This window comes from Gorilla gorilla, chromosome 4 (genome assembly GCF_029281585.2).
Source record: "Gorilla gorilla gorilla isolate KB3781 chromosome 4, NHGRI_mGorGor1-v2.1_pri, whole genome shotgun sequence".
In the NCBI taxonomy this organism is placed as follows: Eukaryota; Metazoa; Chordata; class Mammalia; order Primates; family Hominidae; genus Gorilla; species Gorilla gorilla.
Genome location: NC_073228.2, coordinates 138,908,987 through 138,927,339, shown reverse-complemented (window position 1 = coordinate 138,927,339; position 18,353 = coordinate 138,908,987). Strand labels below are relative to the sequence as shown.

The 18,353-nt window shown below is 51.2% G+C and overlaps 1 protein-coding gene across 2 annotated transcripts in view; it reads right to left on the bottom strand.

The window, feature by feature from the left end:
* Positions 1-15,391: 15,391 nt before the first annotated feature.
* CATSPER3 (cation channel sperm associated 3) overlaps positions 15,392-18,353 on the bottom strand; it is a 43,779-nt gene continuing 40,817 nt past the window's right edge. The window contains exons 5-8 of one of the 2 annotated variants that reach the window (XM_031011512.3): positions 18,147-18,287; positions 17,638-17,757; positions 16,559-16,716; positions 15,392-15,567 (exon numbers count right to left, since the gene is read on the bottom strand). In XM_031011512.3, coding sequence (XP_030867372.1) covers positions 15,465-15,567; positions 16,559-16,716; positions 17,638-17,757; positions 18,147-18,287 — 522 coding nt within the window. In that variant the 3' untranslated portion in view covers positions 15,392-15,464. The remainder of the gene's footprint in view (positions 15,568-16,558; positions 16,717-17,637; positions 17,758-18,146; positions 18,288-18,353) is intronic. The other variant, XM_055386651.2, reaches the window with a different exon arrangement.

Here is an 18,353-nt window from a genome sequence, read left to right as displayed (position 1 = left end):
CGGCTGTGCAGGAGAAAGTGTCCATCACACAGGACACGCTTCTCACTTCCAATCCATCCCAACTTGTGGGGACTGCTGGCCGCCTCCGCCCTCCCCTGGCTTTTGGAAACTACTGAACAAGACCAGCCTGTAAACTGCCTGTAAAATTCTGCTTCCCTTAAGTAAGTCATTTCTAATGGCAAAACAAAATGTTTGCAGCTGCAGTGGGGGAGGAAGGAGGGGTTGATATTCTGCTTTAGAATCACCTTATGATGGGGGTTGGCACTGCCCTGGACCCAGGCAAGCCCTAGCTAGGAGCAGGGCACAGCCACAGGCTTAGTCACGAGCTGACAGCTGGAGAGCCCTGTGCACACATTCTCAAGCCAGGTCAACATAGCCTTTGAGGTCAGGAGTGTTGTCCCTATTTTACAGATGGAACCAAGGCTCTGTAGCTGGGCCAAGGTCACACTGAGCCAGTAGGTTTTTTAATTCCAAAGCCAGGCATCTTTCCACTGGTTTTCTCACCTTCAGATGAGGAATGAAGAGAGGTCCTCCCTGGAAGATGGTCAGCCTGATGCTGTGAGACCTGGAGTGTGGAGCTCTGAGATGGGCAGGGCCAGATACACAGGCTAGTGGGGGTGGGGGTGGAATAGGGCAGGGTGTTGGAGCCAGACCACCCCTCCCCCAGCGGCTCCAGTCCAGAGCTCCGACCCCTCACTCTCTGGGAACATAAACACAACAACATCTGGACTCAGGGCCTCCCTCAGCCTCACACATCTGCCAAGGCCAGAGGGCCCTGGTCTCAGCTGAGGGTAGGAGTCAGGGGAGACCTAGAAGGAGGCGGGCTGGAGGAAAGTGAAGAGCAAAAAGGAAGCCTCTCCTGAAAGTCAGGTCTAGCACCAGGTGCAAGGGGAGCCACACAGGGCTCAGGTGGAGATGCAGTGTACCTGTGGGGCCACAGGCCAAACAGCTGCAGACGGGTTGAAGGGCAGAAGTAGTCCCAGAATGACCCCGCCATCCATCAAGGACTGTGGCCAAGCAGGTGAGTGAAAGACCCAGCCGCAGGCCCCTCCCAGCTGTTCCCCCCCATCTGTGGCTGGCAAAGACTACAGCATGCAGACCTTCCCCGCTGCTCCAGCTGCAGGGTCATCTCTGAAGGGGGCTAGGGACTGTAGGGGGCTCTGAAAGCCCAATCCTCTGGGAAAAAAAAAAAAAAAAAGGCAGAATTCCTAGCCAGCTCTGCCTGAAGAAGACGGGGAGGAGACCGCCATTCATTTAACATTGACTGTGCCCCTGCTCTCAGTGCTAGGATGGAGCAGTGGAAACAGACGCAGCCCCCGCTCTGCCGGACAAGTAAACAGACGTGTGTAATTACAACCTAGGCTGAAAAACAACAGGGTGCTGTGAGAGTAAAGGGGTCTCACTTTAAACCAGGTGGTCAGGCAAGGCCCTTCTGGGGAGGTGTCTCCATCCCTATGTTCAGTACCAAGCTCCAATGCTGACTGAACCTACACAAGGCCCCGAGCCCCAAGCTAAGTGTACACTCCTCATTCATGAGCCCCTTTAGCTGCACACAGCCCTGTGAGGCTGGTATTGTTATTCTTTTATTAAAGTGAAATGCCCTGGTTCTCCTCTTGAGGTCCTATTCCCCGCTTTCTGCATTAATAGGACTTACCTGTCAAAATTTCTCAACAGGTCACTTTAGATGTCATTTGGGATTTTCCCAGCTCAGCTTTCTGTCCCCACCTCTGCAGGGTGTCCTGAATATGAGTCATGATTGACAGTCCTCCTGGCCACACCCCCACCCCACCCCAGGAACTATCCTAGATTCTGGGCCCTCGATCACCCAGCCTATTGTCCTGTGGTACAATCTCCCCAAAATCTTTTGTGGGCCAGGCCCTGGGAGAGGAACCAGGCCCAATTCCTGCCACCTACCTGGCCTCTGGGGAGAGGCAGAGCCCAGTCAATACCCTAAGAGATGAGCAGGGATGATGCGGGGCAGGGGGGTGAAGCAGGGGTACTCACCCCAGCATGCTCTTCTGGGGGCGCCCGGCACTATGGGGCAAGGATGCCTGGACACTTCTTTTTGTTTGCATATCATGTTATGAGTAGCTAACAGCAGGCTCTTCCTGAGCGCCAGGCCCCAGCAAGCTCCTCAGAGCAACTTCATGAGGGAGGGATTTGTTATCCTTATTTTTCACAGGGAGAAACTGAAGCTCAAAGGGAATCAGTAACTTGCCCAACATGGCACAGGCAGCTAATGAGGGGTAGAGGCAGCACCTGAACTCAGACCCTCTGACCAGGGCCTGCACTCGCACCCACTGTGCTGTACATTACCCTTACATGAATCATATTTGTATTCAGGAGGGAAAGGAAATAAAAAATTATCATTCTCTTCAAGAAGCTAGACTCAGCTGGGCTCCAGGACTGAGACAGAAAAGGCCCCAGGCCCTAGGATTTGCCCTCCTAAGCTCCGGGCTATGTGACAGCAGCAAAGGGTACAGGTATCAGGGACAGAGGAAGCCCTGGGGTAGGGGCAGACAGAGGCACAGAGCAGCTTTTTGGTGAAGAAAGGGCCCTGAATTCTCAATCACGAAATCCAAGCTCCCACGTCAGTCCGGATTACAAGCTTCCTGTTTCCTAGATGGGGAGGCCCCCCCAACCCTGAGGCCACCCCCCAGCCCCTGCTGGTCCCTGCCTCCTTGCCTCTCCCATCAGGGGAACCCCACTCTTCACACTCCCACGTTGCTTTTGCAGGTTCCTGGGTCCTGCCTCCTGACTGGCTGGTACTGCCCAGGGCAGGTGTCTACCTCTACCTGTCAAGCAGCTGCAGAGCACTCACGAGAGAGGGCCACTGGAGCCCTGGCTGGAGGGGCTGCAATTCCATGAATCAGACCACTGCTGAGGAGCAGGTCAGGGTGCAGAAAGCTGCTTGTGGAGCAGGGAGGAGGCAGAGGGCAGGCTGGCCCTCACAGGGGATGAAAGCTGCTGTGGCTGGCTGAGGCATATGTCTCACTCTGTGCTGTCCCCCACTGCACTTGTCATGTTTCATTTCTCTTATTAGCTTCATTTTATAAATGGGAAATAGGGAGCTCAGAGAGGTCATGTAACCTGTCCTAAGCTGTACCACACCACTTTAGGGACTCAGTCCCTAGCCTGACTGCAGAGTCAATGGGCTGTGACTATAAGCACAGCCTCCCAGAGGCTGGCCCTGGCAGCTGAACAGGATCAGTGTAGTCAGACAGCCAGCATGGTGAACTGAGTCAAGCAGGTATAGACAGCAACCCCTCAGAAGTGTCTGCACATAGTAGATGCTCAATAAATATTTGTTGAATAAAAGAATTGAGGCACTTTAGGAGGCTGAGGTGGGTGGATCACAAGATCAGGAGATCGAGACCATTCTGGCTAACACGGTGAAACTCCATCTCTACTAAAAATACAAAAAATATATATATATATTAGCTGGGTGTGGTCGCAGGTGCCTGTAGTCCCAGCTACTCAGGAGGCTGAGGCAGGAGAATGGCGTGAACCCGTGATGCGGAGCTTGCAGTGAGCCAAGATAGCGCCACTGCACTCCAGCCTGGGCGACAGTGCAAGACGCCATCTAAAAAAGAAAAAAAAAAAAAAAGAACTGAGGGAAGGCCCTCCCTCACCCCCACATTCCACAAAATATATCTTGACCCTTTCCCCCTCTCTGCACTCCTTTGTGTCCTCTCTCTTGCGTCTCTCCTTCTGCCACTCACTCGCTCACTCCTTTTCGGCACAGGCAGCTCTTGGCACCGCTTTTAAAAGTGTTTCTGAACAATAAAAAAAACAAATTCAAAAATGGGCAAAGGGCTTGAATAGACATTTCTCCAAACAAGATATACAAATGACCGATAAGCACATGAAAAGAGGCTCAACATTGCTAGTTATTAGGAAAATGCAAATCAAAACCACAATGAGATAGCGCCTCACACCCATCAGGATGACTATTATCAAAAAAGAAAATAACAAGTGTTGGCAAGGATGCGGAGAAATTGGGACCCTTGTGCATTGCTTCTGGGAATGTAAAATGGAACAGCCACTACAGAAAACAGTACGATGGACCAGGCGCGGTGGCTCACGCCTGTAATCCCAACACTTTGGGAGGCCAGGGTGGGCAGATCATTTGAGGTCAGGAGTTTGAGACCAGCCTGACCAACATGGTGAAACCCTGTCTCTACTAAAAATACAAAAAAATTAGCTGGGCATGGTGGCACATGCCTGTAGTCCCAGTTACTCAGGAGGCTGAGGCAGGAGAATCACTTGAACCCAGGAGTTGGAGGTTGCAGTGAGCCAAGATCATGCCACTGCACTCCAGCCTGGGCAACAGAGTGAGAATCTGTCAAAAACAAACAAACAGCAACAACAAAAAAATAACAGTAAGATGATTCCTCAAAAAATTAAACATGGAATTACCATATGATCAGTAAGTTCTCTTCTGGGTATATACTCAAAAATAAATGAAAGCAGAGGCTCAGAGAGATATTTGCATACCCACGTTCACAGCAGTAGCTAAAACATGTTTATCGCAATAGCCAAAAAGTGGTAGCAAGCCCAGTGCCCATCAGCAGATGAATGGATAAACAAAATGTTGTGTATACATACGGTGGAATATTATTCAGCCTTAAAAAGTAAATTCTGACACAACTACAACATGGATGAACCTTGAATACATTGTGATAAGTGAAATAAGCCAGTCACGAAAGGACAAAGATTGTGATTACACTTACATGAAGTTCCTAGAAGAGGTGAATTCATAGACAGAAAATAGAATGGTGGCTGCCAAGGGCTGAGGGATGGGGAAAGGGGAGCTACTGTTTAATGGGTACAGAGTCTCAGGAAGGATGAAAAAGCTCTGGAGATGGATGTTGGTGATGGTTGCATAACAATGTGAATGCACTTAATGCCACTGAACTGTACAGCTTAAAAGGTTAAAGTGGTAAATTTTATGTTATGTATATTTTTACCTCAATTTTATTCAAAAAGTATATCTGTGTTTATGCCCTTCGTTACCCAGAGAGGCATTTAGAGGCTGGTTCCCAGGACTCCCAGGACTCCCAGGGGCTGTGTTCACTGTTTGGCAAACCTTTCCCTAGAATCCTCTTCAACCAGCAGCCCCTTGGAGGCCCCAACAATAGCTGACCCCTTGCATGGCCCTCATCCTGACTCTTCATCTTTCTATGCAGCATAGCAGTGCGACCCCATTAAGGACACTTCCTTTATCGAGCGTCCACTATGTGGCCAGGAAAGAGCAACCCGGGATGGATGACTTTTCTTTGTAAGTTTAGCATAAAATTAAATATAGATTCACTATTGCCCTTTTTTTTAACCGAGCTTCTCTGTCAAAAAAGCTAAACAAGGCAAGTAACAAAACAGTCTTAAGCACAGTGCCATTTTTGTTCTCATATAGGCACAGAGAAATTTATGGATATGTACAAAGTGTTAATAACACCTACCTCTGACAGGGGGAAAATGAGCATTTTTTAAATTTGTCCCTTTCAAGGTCTTTTTGCACTGACAATGTATCAGTTTTGCAATGATGAAATAAAATAATGATTATTTTAAAAATACAAAACCCTGTGACCCGCAGGACAGGGAATAGCCTTCCGCCCACTGCCCCTGTCCTCCCACTGAGATGCCAGTCATCACCTACCTGGGATGCAGCCTCATTTGAGGGAAGCCAGTATGACAGCTATCAAGTAAACCTTTACAGATTTTTACAGAAATGAAATTTTTGTTTTCAAATACATTCTTCTTTGAACAGATGTCATACTAGTAGGTGCCAATAAAAGTGTTCAGTGAGAAGAATTTATAATGATCTTTGATGACTAAGCAAAAGAGTTCAGTGTTTGAAGCAGGTTCTCCTAAGAGGGAGTCCTTCCCTTTTCCTTCCGTCCCTTCTTGCACCCTCCCCGCTCCCCAGCCTCCAACTCAGCAACCGATCTGCACCCCTACCTTGCCCTGACACACACACAACACACACACACACAGTGTGTGCCTGCCAGCCACCATGATCATGGAATCTTTATTAAAGAGGTCCAAATTACCAAGGTTTTACTACACTACTAAAAATAGTCATGCTTACTTAGCCTGTTTAATAAGCACACCATTTCTAATTTTTCTGCCTGAGTAAACTGAAACATCATTCCAGAAATACATTTTTACTGAAACAAGAAGGCTCGCTTTTTTCTTCTTCATCCATACACCGTTCTCTCTCTTCCCCCTCCTCTGCCTCACCTCTTCTATCTGTCCCCTGTGTCCCCCTCAGCTCCCACCCCTATCCTTTTTTAAGTTTCCAACATAAAGGGGAAAGTAACAGTAATTTGAACTTGGCTTTCACGCAAAATGGACCAATTTTTTTAAGTGTTGGTAATTTGTCCTGAAAATGGATATTGGGAGTTGGGCTGGAAAGACTTTGAAGAATGGGGTTTTATGAGTGGAAAACGCGGCCTGAGCATGCGGGAATGCGAGCTGCCCCCCGCTCCATGCCTGGGACAGTGCAGCACGTGTGATAATCGCAGCTAATAGCACCATTATTGCTATTATCACATTATATTATTATTCTTCATCAAAATCAGACAATGCTTATTAACCCATTTAATTGAACCAAGGGTTTAACATCCCAATGACTTCACAGAAAGTGCTTGGCAAACTCTCTAAGGCATCGTAGCCACAAAGTGGCTGGCCACTTCACCGCCTGCCAGGCTGTGGCGGGGCCCAGCAAGGGTTTCCCCAAACTGTTCCCTCCTGTGGCCTATCTGGGAACTTTCCAGGACACACTGGGATGGATGCGCATCCCCACCCAGACTCCAGCCTCTTTGTGCACACACATGCCCACACAGATGCACACACACACACACACACACACACACACACACCTCTCTCCCGCTGGGTAAATGCAACTCAATAAAGGATACCCTTACACAAAAGACCCCACCCCAGGCACGGTGTGGCCAAGGATCCTTCCTCCATCCCCAAGCTGGCATTCCTATTGTCACCAAGGCCGGAATGAGTACAGGCACACACAATTCATGGTGAACCCCTGGCTTCTCCCAAGCTTGGCATTAACTCCACCAAGGCCTCTCAACTCTCCCACAGTCCAGAGCCCACAGTGGGGCTACTGAAGCCCACCCAGCCTCCCAGGCTCACAGAGACTCACCCAGCCCCTCCAGGCAGGGATATCCACTGAGCCCAGGCTGGTGGAGGGGCCTGGAGGAGGGCACGATCCCCTAGGGGAGTCCAGAAGCCCAAATCCTAGCCCGTGAGCTGGGCTCTTCCCAGGGCATGACGTCACCTCACAGAACCCCAGTAACCCTCTGTCAAACGGGCATTGGCCCCACCTGCCTACCTCTTGGGATTTCCTGTCAGGGTTTGAAAAGACCCTAGATGTGACCATTAAATATTGCTGTCAAGTGGGTTGTTGCTTCAGAAGCACAAAATTACTCATTTTCATCTCACTGACCTCGTATTGCTGGAGGATTTCTGAGTGAAGACGCTCTTTCTTGATCAACATGTCCAACCTCCCTCCCCTCCAGACAGGTTCCCCAGGGAAGCCTCTTGCTTTGCTTCCTTGGGGGTAGTGGCACTTCCAAGCCCCCAGAAGGGATGCTACACTGCCCCAGATCCTCCAGCAGGTCAAGAGCTCCCCCTTGGGTGAGAGGGAACCACGTCCCCCTCTGAAGTCCCTTAAGTCCTGGGCTTTCACCAGCCTCCTGCTCTGGCCAGCAAGGCCTAGGAAGACCCTGCCTCAGCCCACCCAGCCCAGCCTACCTCCGGGTGTGGTGGGGAAATGAGGGCCAGAGACAAGATCATGGAGGTTAAGAGCACGAACTTTGGAGTTAGGCAGAGCCTGGGTTTAACTCAGCACCACCACTCATTCACTGCCACAGAACTTCTCTGAGCTTGTTTCCTCATCTGTAAAGTGGGGAAAATGTGAAAAGTTACATATGGTGTTTGGCACTGTGCCTGTGACAGATAGGCATAAAATAACTGCTGGGTCTCTTTGCTGCCCTCCTCCTCCCTCCCTCCATCAGGATTCTAAAGCTGGCATATCTCAGGCAGGCTGATCACTGGCATCCAGGTGTCAGGGACGACCCTGCAGTCCACAGCCCTCCCCAGCTGGTGCTAGGAAAATAAATATCTATGGGTAGAGGAATTAAGGTCTGATACAAGGTAGGATACAAAAGGTCAAGGGTGAGAGCATGAGAAAGGAGAAATCAAGGCTAATGGGAGCAATCTGGGAAAGCTTCCTGTTAGAGGGAGCCTGGTACTCAGCCTTAAAAGACAGGCAGAACTGGGATGGGTATGCAGGAGTAGAGGTGAGACTGAGCCAGGCAAAGAGGATCCCTGGGAGGCATGGGAAGAGGAAGGAGAGACAGAATAGAGAGAATAGAGGAGCCTTAGATGCCAAGTGAGGGGGATACAGCCACCCTCAGAGGCAGTGGGAATGAAATCCAGCCAGGTCACTGCTTTGCTTACCACGATTCCCATCCCTTAAAGGCCAAACTGCCCCGCTGAGCATGTGAGCCCCTCAGGATCCGGCTCCAGTCTACTGCCCTAGCCTCCAGTCCCCCCACCCCTCACCCCACAGCACAGGCTGCAGCCACACTGACCTCGGCACTCCCTTAACCCTCACGGAGCTCCTGCCATCTTTCCTTTGTGCATTTGGTTCCTTCTGCAGAGAATGCCCTTCCACCTACCACAGGGACACACATACAATGTTTTCAAGGTAAAAACTGTTGTTTTTCCTGATCATAAAATACACACTCATTCCTAAAATTCAAAAAGTTCAAAAAAGTGTGAGGACAAAAGTCAAGATCCCCCAAACCACTATGAATATTTTTATGATTATCCTTGCAGATGTCCTTCATCAGACATAATGTCTATATGCTCATACATTCTGTATGCTCACTCACTATCACATAAAGGATGCCAGATCCCATGCTGCTCTAGAAAGCCATGTTTTTCACTCAATAAAATATCAAGAACATCTTTTCTTATCAAGAAATCATTACTTTTAATGGCCACAAATATGGATTCATAATAATATAGCCAGTTCCTCACCAATGAGCATTTAGGTGATTCCTTATATTCCTATTACAACAAGCCACAGTAAACATCCTTATCCATGCGTCTCTGTGCATTTGACATTTATTTAGCTCCTTGGGATAATTTCAAGAAGTAGAATGATTGGGTCCTAGAAGCACACATATAAAATCTAATCCACATTGTCTTATGAGAAGGCCACACTTACTTGCATTGCCAAAAGTGGACAAGGGTGTCCATTCTCCACACCCAGGCCTATCCTAGGTTTTTTGTTTGTTTTTTGTTTTTTGAGACAGAGTCTCGCTCTGTTGCCCAGGCTGGAGTGTAGTGGTGCAATCTCGGCGCACTGCAACCTTCGCCTCCCGGGTTCAAGCAATTCTTCTGCCTCAGCCTCCCGAGTAGCTGGGACTACAGGCGCGTGCCACCATGCCCAGCTAATTTTTGTATTTTTTTTTTTAGTAGAGACGGGGTTTCACCATATTGGCCAGGCTGGTCTTGAACTCCTGACCTCGTGATCCTCCCACCTCGGCCTCCCAAAGTGCTGGGATTACAGGCCTGAGCCACCGCGCCTGGCCCGATCCTAGGTTTTGTCTATCATCTTTGCCACCTAAAAGAGAAAAAAAAAACCTCTCACTGCCACTTTATGTGTGGTGTTTTATTTCTCCCTTTTCTTTTTCATTTTAATGCAGATGGTGTCGCATATGTATAGTTCTGCAGCTAGCTCTTCCCACCTGATAATGTTTTCTCTCCTTTTTCACTTGCCTTTTCAAGGGTCAGATAAAAAACTCCAGCCAAGAGTCTCTCAAGGCACCCCCTCCAGGTGCCCACAGCTGCCACTCCTGCTGATCGAGTTATGAGTGGGTGCAAGGGCAGGCAGAGGAAACTGCCTGCAAGTCGCCACCCTAGAGGGCCAGCCTTGTGGGCATCCGGACACCGACCAGGCTGGTGCATCCTGCCTGCTGTGACCTGCTCACGCCTGCTTAGCACATCCCATCTGCAGCCAAGCCTCCACCATGTGGGCCTGCTGTACTGAAGCCCAGGGAAAGGCGATGTCAAGCCAAACCTCTCTCTCTGCCCAGGCTGTAATTTCCTGATTAGACGCCGCAGTCACCACCCTTTCTGCACACACTGATTTCTTCCTGCCGTCCGAGACCCGTCTGTGCAACCACCGCCCCCTTCTCAGAGTTAGGCCCTTCTCAGAAGGGAATCATGGCTTGGTTCTTAAAGTTGAAAAAATAGCTGCTTCAGTAAGAAAGAATAAGGTTGCTATGAGGCAGTAGAGCAGAGGGGCCTGTGTTCAAATACTGACTCTGCCCTTTAATGATAACCTTGGCCCAGTGAGTCTGAGTGCTGGCTTGCCTGCCTATAAAAGGGGACAACAATTCCTTGGAAGATTGTTGTGTGGCACCATAGCAGTGGCTAAAGAGCCCGACACACTTGGTTGTGAATCCTGGTTCTTCCCCCTTAGTTGTACAACCTTGGGTAGGTTACATCACCTCTTTGAACCTTAGTTTTGCCACCTGTTTAATGGGAATAAGTGTTGTTATGTGATTGAAGTCATACATGTGAAAAAATCTTATAAACAGAAATACTGGCAAAACAGAAGGCAGTATTTCCACAGTCAGTAAGGAGAACAGGCTGTGCCGTTGAAGCTCTGGCCTGACCTCTGTTTGGATCCCTCCTTCTCTGGGCCAGCATCAAGTTTTCTTTTTTCTTTTTCTTTTTTTATATTTTAGAGACGGGGTCTCACTATGTTGCCCTGGCTGGTTTCAAACTCCTGGCCCCAAACTCCTCCCAGCTCAGCCTCCTGAGCAGCTGGGATTACAGGTGTGAGCCACCATGCCCAGCTCCAACGTCAAGTTTTGAAGAGTTCTTTTTATCTCAGGCCCTGAGGCATCGAAGTAGCACTGGAGAGAGAGGAAGTCAGGGGCAGTGGTCCCCAAATGCCAAGTTGGAGGGCAGCGAGGTTCCGCTGCTGTGAGAACACCACCATGGTCCCATCACCAGTTCACACAGGTCCCAGTCACTCTGCAGTTTCCCAAGAGTTTTGAAACAGGCTCTTCATCACCTTCTGGTTTCTTCCACACTTCCCTTCTGATACTTTAGTTTCATCTTGCAAGAAGACAGTCATACCTGGTGCCACCACCCTCTGGTATGCTTCACCTGGAGGCCCCTGATCCCAGCTAAGGGCTCAGTCCATGGAAAGCCCTCTTAGCATTTCCCACTGTTAACCCAGTAGGTCTCTATTATGCAGGGTGATCTTTTATATAACCTGAATATAACCCAGACTCCACATGGTCTAATCTATCCATAGGGCTTCATTTTTGAAAGGTAGAGCAACCAAAAATAATTTTTAGATAATTCCAATCATCATTTGCCTCTCTCAAAGAACACCCATAGGGATCCCACTGTTAACCCACAAGGACACTTAACCTTAACCCCCTCCTTTATCCTATCTCCAGGGCATACCCACCAGCTATATCATAGCTGCTGTCCACAATTCCCAGACTCTCAGCCCTCAGATTTTGCTTCCTTCTTCCCTCCATTTTCCCGGCTCCCTGTTGTGTTTTCATCCAACCTCGCTGGTGTTTTAACTTTCCCTCTGTTTTGCCCATTGACCAGCATGGAGGAGAATGCAGGAGCTGGCTGAGAAAGCAAAAATACTCCCCTTTCCCTCCAGCTCTGCAGGCCTGGCTCTCCACCATTCTCCTAATGCCACATCACACAAAGCCTACAATAAAGTCAAACATAGAACTTGGGGCAGGTGTAGCCTGTGGCCGACCAAGCACAGACAAAATTCTTTGTAGCACAGTATGGGGAAGAGTGGGGATGCCCGTGTGTTGATAGATTTTTGCACCATCACATTTATCTCCTTCCCCTCTTTCCAACCCCTGTGACTATAATCAGAACAACCTCCTCTCCTTTCTGAGTAGCCTAGTCAGGAATTCAGAACCATCGTCTCTCTTGAGGGCCTGTAGGACAACACAGCAGACCCATCTGGGGCCAGGGACAAAGCCTGACACAGGCAGAGATGCCCAGAGAGCCAGACCTGACCTGTTGAAGGCCAGTTTGCTCTAGGAGGTGTGCTAAAGCATTTGAAGAAAGCCTCAAGGGGCACGGTCTCCAGAGTCCCAGTATCAGATTTCTAGGGGCTGTCGGAATGGACAGGGGCATTCACATTCTCAATCACTGCCTCGATCTCCAGAATACAGGGCCTGCTTCCTGCTGGTGGAATCAGAAAGCAGTTTTAAAAAAAGAAAATCCAGCCACCTTCCAAACACCTCCAGCCTTGAATTCCAGATCCATCCCACAAGAACTGGGGGAGGGCTTGGGCATGACCAGGAGGAGACTCGGGCCCGAGTCCCCTGTATCCCACTGTGGCCCCCAAACCATCAGACTGGCAGGCTGGAGATGAAGGAGCCATTTAGGGTCAACCCTACTAGATCCCAGGGTCGGGGGAGGGTGAGGAGGGTCCTGCTTTCCACAGCCAGGCGTGGGTAAGCAGAGCCACTTCTGCCCCAAGCAAATCAATTAAAGGTCTTGGCCAAGCCTGTTTGAGTTGGTGAGAGCCCAAGTGGGAATTCCAATCTGCCGTGTTTGCTCTGCAGGCGAATAGAGCCAAACAGAAATGCTGCTTTGGGACTTTGTGCCAAATATCCATCAGCTTGCTCTGCCAGCAGTGCTGGGCCGGCCCTGTACACGTCACCTCTGCCCCCACCAGCTCTCTGCTCTCTGAAAGCCTTCTTCTTGTGCCCTTAAAGTCAGCTTGTCTTTTGATACAATTTGGATGTGTGTCCCCTCCAAATCTCATGTTGAAATGTGACTCCCAATGTTGGAGGTGGAGACTAGTGGGAGGTGTTGGATCATGGGGGCGGCTCCCTCGTGAACGGCTTGGTGCCCCCACTTCGTGATGAGTGAGAGCTCACTCTGTTAGTTCACTCGGGAGCTGGTTGTTTAAAAGAGTCTGGTAGCCCTCCTCCCCTCTCTCTTGCTCCTTCTCTCACCACGTGACACATACGGGCTCTGCTTTGTCTTCCACCATGAGTAGAAGCTTCTTGAGGCCTCCCCAGAAGCAGGTGCTGCCATGCCTCCTGGACAGCCTGCAGAACCATGAGCCAAATAAACCTCTTTTCTTTTAAATTGCCCAGCCTCCAGCATTCTTATATTCTTGTGTCTTATAGCAACACAAAATGGACTAATGCACCCTCCCACACCACACCCTGGTGGCTGTGCCCAAAGTCTGCCTTCCTAGGCATGGGATCCAGGCCTTCCAGATCTGACGTGCCATCTGCCTATTCTGAACCAGCTCCATCCTGGGACCCATTCATACCCCTGTGCAGTTCCTGACCTCTGCATCCTGCTCTCAGCTCCATACTTTCCCCACCACCACCAGCGTCAAGCTCGCCTCGTCCTTCTCAGCCCCTGACCAGCACAGCCCACTACACGTGCCCCCAGCAGAGGTGCAGGGCTGACAGTGGGGAAGGGTGAACCATGAGTTGACTACCTCTTTTCTCACACCTTACAGAGATTTGATCCTTGCACCCAGTCATTTTATCATCGCCTTTCTCACAGGAAATAGGTGAGGCTTGAAAGACCAGACACTTTACCCAAGATCTCCCTAACAGGGAACACAGCTGTCCCAACTCCAAAACCATGGCACTTTCTACCTTGCCCCACTGAGGCCAATTTTTAAATCTTTTTTTCACTCTCAGATGCCTAGAGCAATTCCAAGGATTCCTGATGAGAGTAGCTGGATATGTTTTAGCGTTCCCATGGCTATGTTGGCACACCCTGTGTGAGCAGCTGTCAATGTCTGCTTTGCCCCGGCCCTGAACTGGAGCCATTGCCTGGGGCCTGCCTGCCCTACTAATGGGGCTGCACCCACAAGAGCACCCCTGGAAGCCCCGAGCGTGGCGTCATCCCTGGACATGTCAGACCCAGAGCAACTCCCCCTGTCATGAGGGGCACAAACACCCTATCTACCCCAGCCCAGCTTCAGGGCATGGACACAAAGCTCTCTCTGTGCTGGAAGTGGCCAGGCATTTCCTGCCCTCAGAGGATTCCCCCACAGCACCTCAACAGGTCTCACCCTGAAGAGCCATCCTTCTTTCACACTGTTTTCATGATGCTCAATGTGGCCCTGATTCTCTCTATGCAGTCCCCCCACCCTGAATTCAATGATTGTCACTTCCTCAGTGGCTGGATGACTGTCTTCCCTACACAACTGTGAGCACCAAGAGAGCCAGGGAGAGACCATGGGTTTCTCATCATAGAAGCCCCAGCACCCAGCATAGCTCAGTAGATAGCAGTCGGATGTATAGATGAAACCAGGAGGACAGGTTCCTACGGCCCCTGTCCTGTGGCTTCAGGGGTGCCACCACCCAGGCCTGATTGTTTGTGTAGCCACTCTCCACTCTACCCCATGCATTTTCTGCTAACCTGAATCCCCAGTGTGGGTATGGGGCCTTTCTGCACCCAGCTATAGGTCCCAGTCCCAGAACACACCTCCCCCTCTGTGTGAGGTGGCACTGCCAAGGTGACAGGCCTCGGGCATACTCTCCAGCAATGGTGTAGAGTGGGCACTGCCAGGCCTCTGGGCTGGCCAGTCTGAAGCAAGGAGTGTCACCTGTGCTGCGCTACCCTGCTGGGGCCTTCAGATGGTTCCATCATGGCTAAGCCAGAGTGGTGCCAGGACCTTGATGGCCCTGGTAGTCATTTGGCTAGGAATGACAGAGAAAATGCCACCTTTTAAGTGAAGAGTCCTACCTAACCATATGAGGCAGCAGCCCACAGTGCTGATGATGCCACCTGCCCCGGGCTCTGTGCAAGGTGCCCTGGCATTGCCAGCAGTCTACTCCCCCAGATTGAGCTCCAGGCCCACACAACAAGAATCCTGCCAGTCTTAGCAGCACCCCTTAGGGTGAGCCTAGGGGAAATCAGAGTAGCCTTCCAAAGAAGGGTCTCTGCAGCAGTGGGTCCACAGAGAGAGATGTGACTCTGTCAGTATGAGAACACCCGCACCCAGATCAACAGGGCAACACCAGCTCAAGGGGGCCATGTGCTTTGGGGGGTAGCTGGAGGCCCTCTTGGTCTGTGGTCCTCAGGCAGCTTCCCCAGGTCCTTGCTGCTAGGTCCAGGGAGCCTAGATCCAGCATGGGCCCTGGATGTGGCCTCTGGCCAGGACAAGCCTTGAGCTTCCCTCTCCCCATTCCCTAGGTCTGCATGTCCTGTGGTGGGGGACAGGGGGTTGGCTCTGGGGAATCACACTTCATGAGCATCTGTCCAGGCCCAACTCTAAAAGGTGGGGAAATGCCATAATCACAGCAACTCTGGAGAGGACAACTCAGAAAGCCTGTGTTTAATAGGGACCTGTCATGGTCTACTAGGCTCTCGGCACATGGGTGCCCCATGCCCAGCTACTTCTCATCCACCTTTTCCAAGGACTGGGGCTTCTCCTGGGGCAAGTCTTCCAGCATTAGGCTCAGCACATGCACGATCTCATAGTACAGCTCTTGAAGCCTGAAAAATGGAGCAGGAGGAGATAAGATCTGAGGTCAGGGGAAGGCTCCAGGACCCCCTGGCCCCACTGACCACACGTTTGCACCTGCACAGGTGTAGGGTCAAAGAAGAGCAAGGACTTCAGAGCCACATCAGGCTGGGTTGGAATCTTGGATCTGCCACTCTGCCTGGGGCCCCCTGGAGCAAAGGATTTTACTTCATGTGTCAGGTTGGAAATAAATTCTTAGGTCCTGAGAGAAGTAACTGTGTGGAGGTGCCCAGACAGTGACTGACCCCTGTTGGGCCAAAAGTGGGCATTCCCCAACAATGCCTTCCTTTTTGGTTCCTCCCATCTCTAAAGCCCTCCAAGCAGCTTTCATTGAGAAGCCAGGCTAATTATATCTGTCCTCACTGAAGAGTCCACTGTAGCTCCCTAGTGCCCACAGCCCACCGTAGCTCCTGATGCCCACAGCCAGGTTTTTACATCCTTCCTGCTCAGTAATGGCTGCTCATAATCCCAGCTGACTCACACTGAGCACAAGCCCTGGGCCAGGCCACACTCAGAGCTTCACATACACTGTTTTCATTGAATCAGCCCAGTAGCCCCTCATGTGACAGATGGGAAAGGGGCAGGGAATTGCCCAAGGCCACACAGGAAGGTAGTGGCACAACCAGGCCAGAAGCTGAGGCTACCCGGTGGTCTTTCCTCTGCACTCTGAAAAGGGGTTAGTGAGGAGAGGCCTGGAGACTTTAAGGAGCTGGCATTTACATACAAGTCAAGGTGGGTTGGGGAGGGGCAGAAGGGGCAGATTCCCCCCAGCCATGGCCCGTCCACACAGCAGCCCAGCCCCTGTGTATACACGGAATCCTGTAACCCCAAGAAAGCCATGTTCCACCCACCCACTGCCCATCAGCACTTCAGTCATCATCCCCTTCACTCTCCCAGGGCACCTGACACAGCCCAACCTCGAGGAAGCCCTAGGGACCAGGGAAGGCTGGGGCTGGAACTGACTTGTGGACAGTTGTGTCCTGGTAGTCCAGAGTGGAAAAGTAGATATCGATGAAGGGTAGGCTAGTGCCAAAATCATCCAAGACCATGGGGTCAGTGTGGCTCAAGGTCTTCTTAAAGTTCTCCACCAGCTCACTGAAACTTGTGCAGTCAGCATTTTTCTAGAAAGGAAAGCATAATGAGAGAGCAGTGATGAGGAGGTGACAGCCGAGCTGCACAGAGACATGGAGACTCTCCAGGATGGGCCCCAGGCAGCAGGCTGATCCTGGTCCTGGAAGGAAGCTTCAGCCTTGTCACAACTTCATCCTGACCCCTTCTGAACCTCGACTCCGGGGTGAGGCGGCCACCATTGAGGACAGGCAGCACATGAAGTCCAACTAAGGCTCAGCGCAGGCTCTCCCAACCCTGGACGAACCTTGGGCACGGTGAAGACAGGCACATGTCTCCACCCCAGAGAAGAGGACAAGGAGGGACACACCCACCAAGGGAGGGAGGCCCAGCAGAGCACCCGAAGCTCAGCATGGGAGGCTTAGAGCACTCAGGCTCAGGGGAGAAATTCACCCGGGTCCCTCATGGTTGCATCATGCTTGACAGAAAATCTCCAGCCTGGTTTGCCCATTCTTGTTCTGGGTTTAGGAATGTGAGAGAACCAAGGTTGTCTGGCACTCTGTCAGAGCCTCTGCATCCTCGTCCACTCAGTGGCCTGGGGCCATGGCTGCCTGGCACCCAGTGAGTCCTCAAGAAGAAGCCTCAGCAGATTGCCTGGCCCCAAAGGGCCCAGCAGTGGAGTTCTGCCCACAACAGAGGGAGACATTATAATCACAGTACTCAACACTCCGACAGGTCCAGAGAAACACAAAAATGCCGAGAGTAAAGGCTGATTCTATAAAACACTGGAGGAAGGCGGCTGTCTTACCTAAGGCTGCAGATGCCTGAGGCCACCTGCTCTCTACACAGGCACCGCTGCAGATGCCTGAGGCCACCTGCTCTCTACAGAGGCACCACAGCCCCTCCTCCTGGCCATCTCATCAGCCTGAGGATCCATCCACCCATCTGTCCACCTGCCTGCAGGGGCCACTCACCTGTATGTGCATCAGCCTGCTGATCTCCTCCTGCTGCCGCTGCAGAATCACCTGCTTCTCTCCCATGAGCATCTCCTGCTGCTCCAACATCAGCTCTCGCTCAAACTTTCTGATGGAGTCCTAGAGAGTCAGACGATGGAGGTCAACTACGGGCTCTCGTTACATGCCCAGACCTAGTCTTTCCTCTTCCCCAGTCTTGCACCGCTGCTCAGGCCCTCAGCAGGAGCACTTTTCCCCACACAGGGCCAGCCCCCATTCAAGCTGCCAACTGCAGCTGCAGAGGCTTCCTAAGCCCCACCGTCCTGTTGACCACCATCAGCAGGCAAGGCAAATGCACTTGCTCAGGGAGGAGAGTTGGGCCGGGTGAGGGACAGGTCCATCTGGCCACCTCTACTCCACTTCATTGGGAAGACACAGCTACACAGCTCCGGGTCCTACCTGGAGACTTGCCCTACAGCTCCATCTGCCACACCTGCCCTGACCTCCGATCCTCACAGGTGTGGCCTCACCTCTGTGTGCATGATCATCACACCCACGAACATGTTGAGGAAGATGAAAGAGGCGAGCAAGATGAAGATGATGGTGAATGCCCGGCTCAAAGCAAATGCCCGATTGTCCAACTGCTTCTGCAGGTCTGTCCAGCCATCAACCTGCTCAGGCAGGGCAGAGTATGCTGAGGGCCCGGACCCAGTGGCACAGGTCTCCTTTTCACCTAT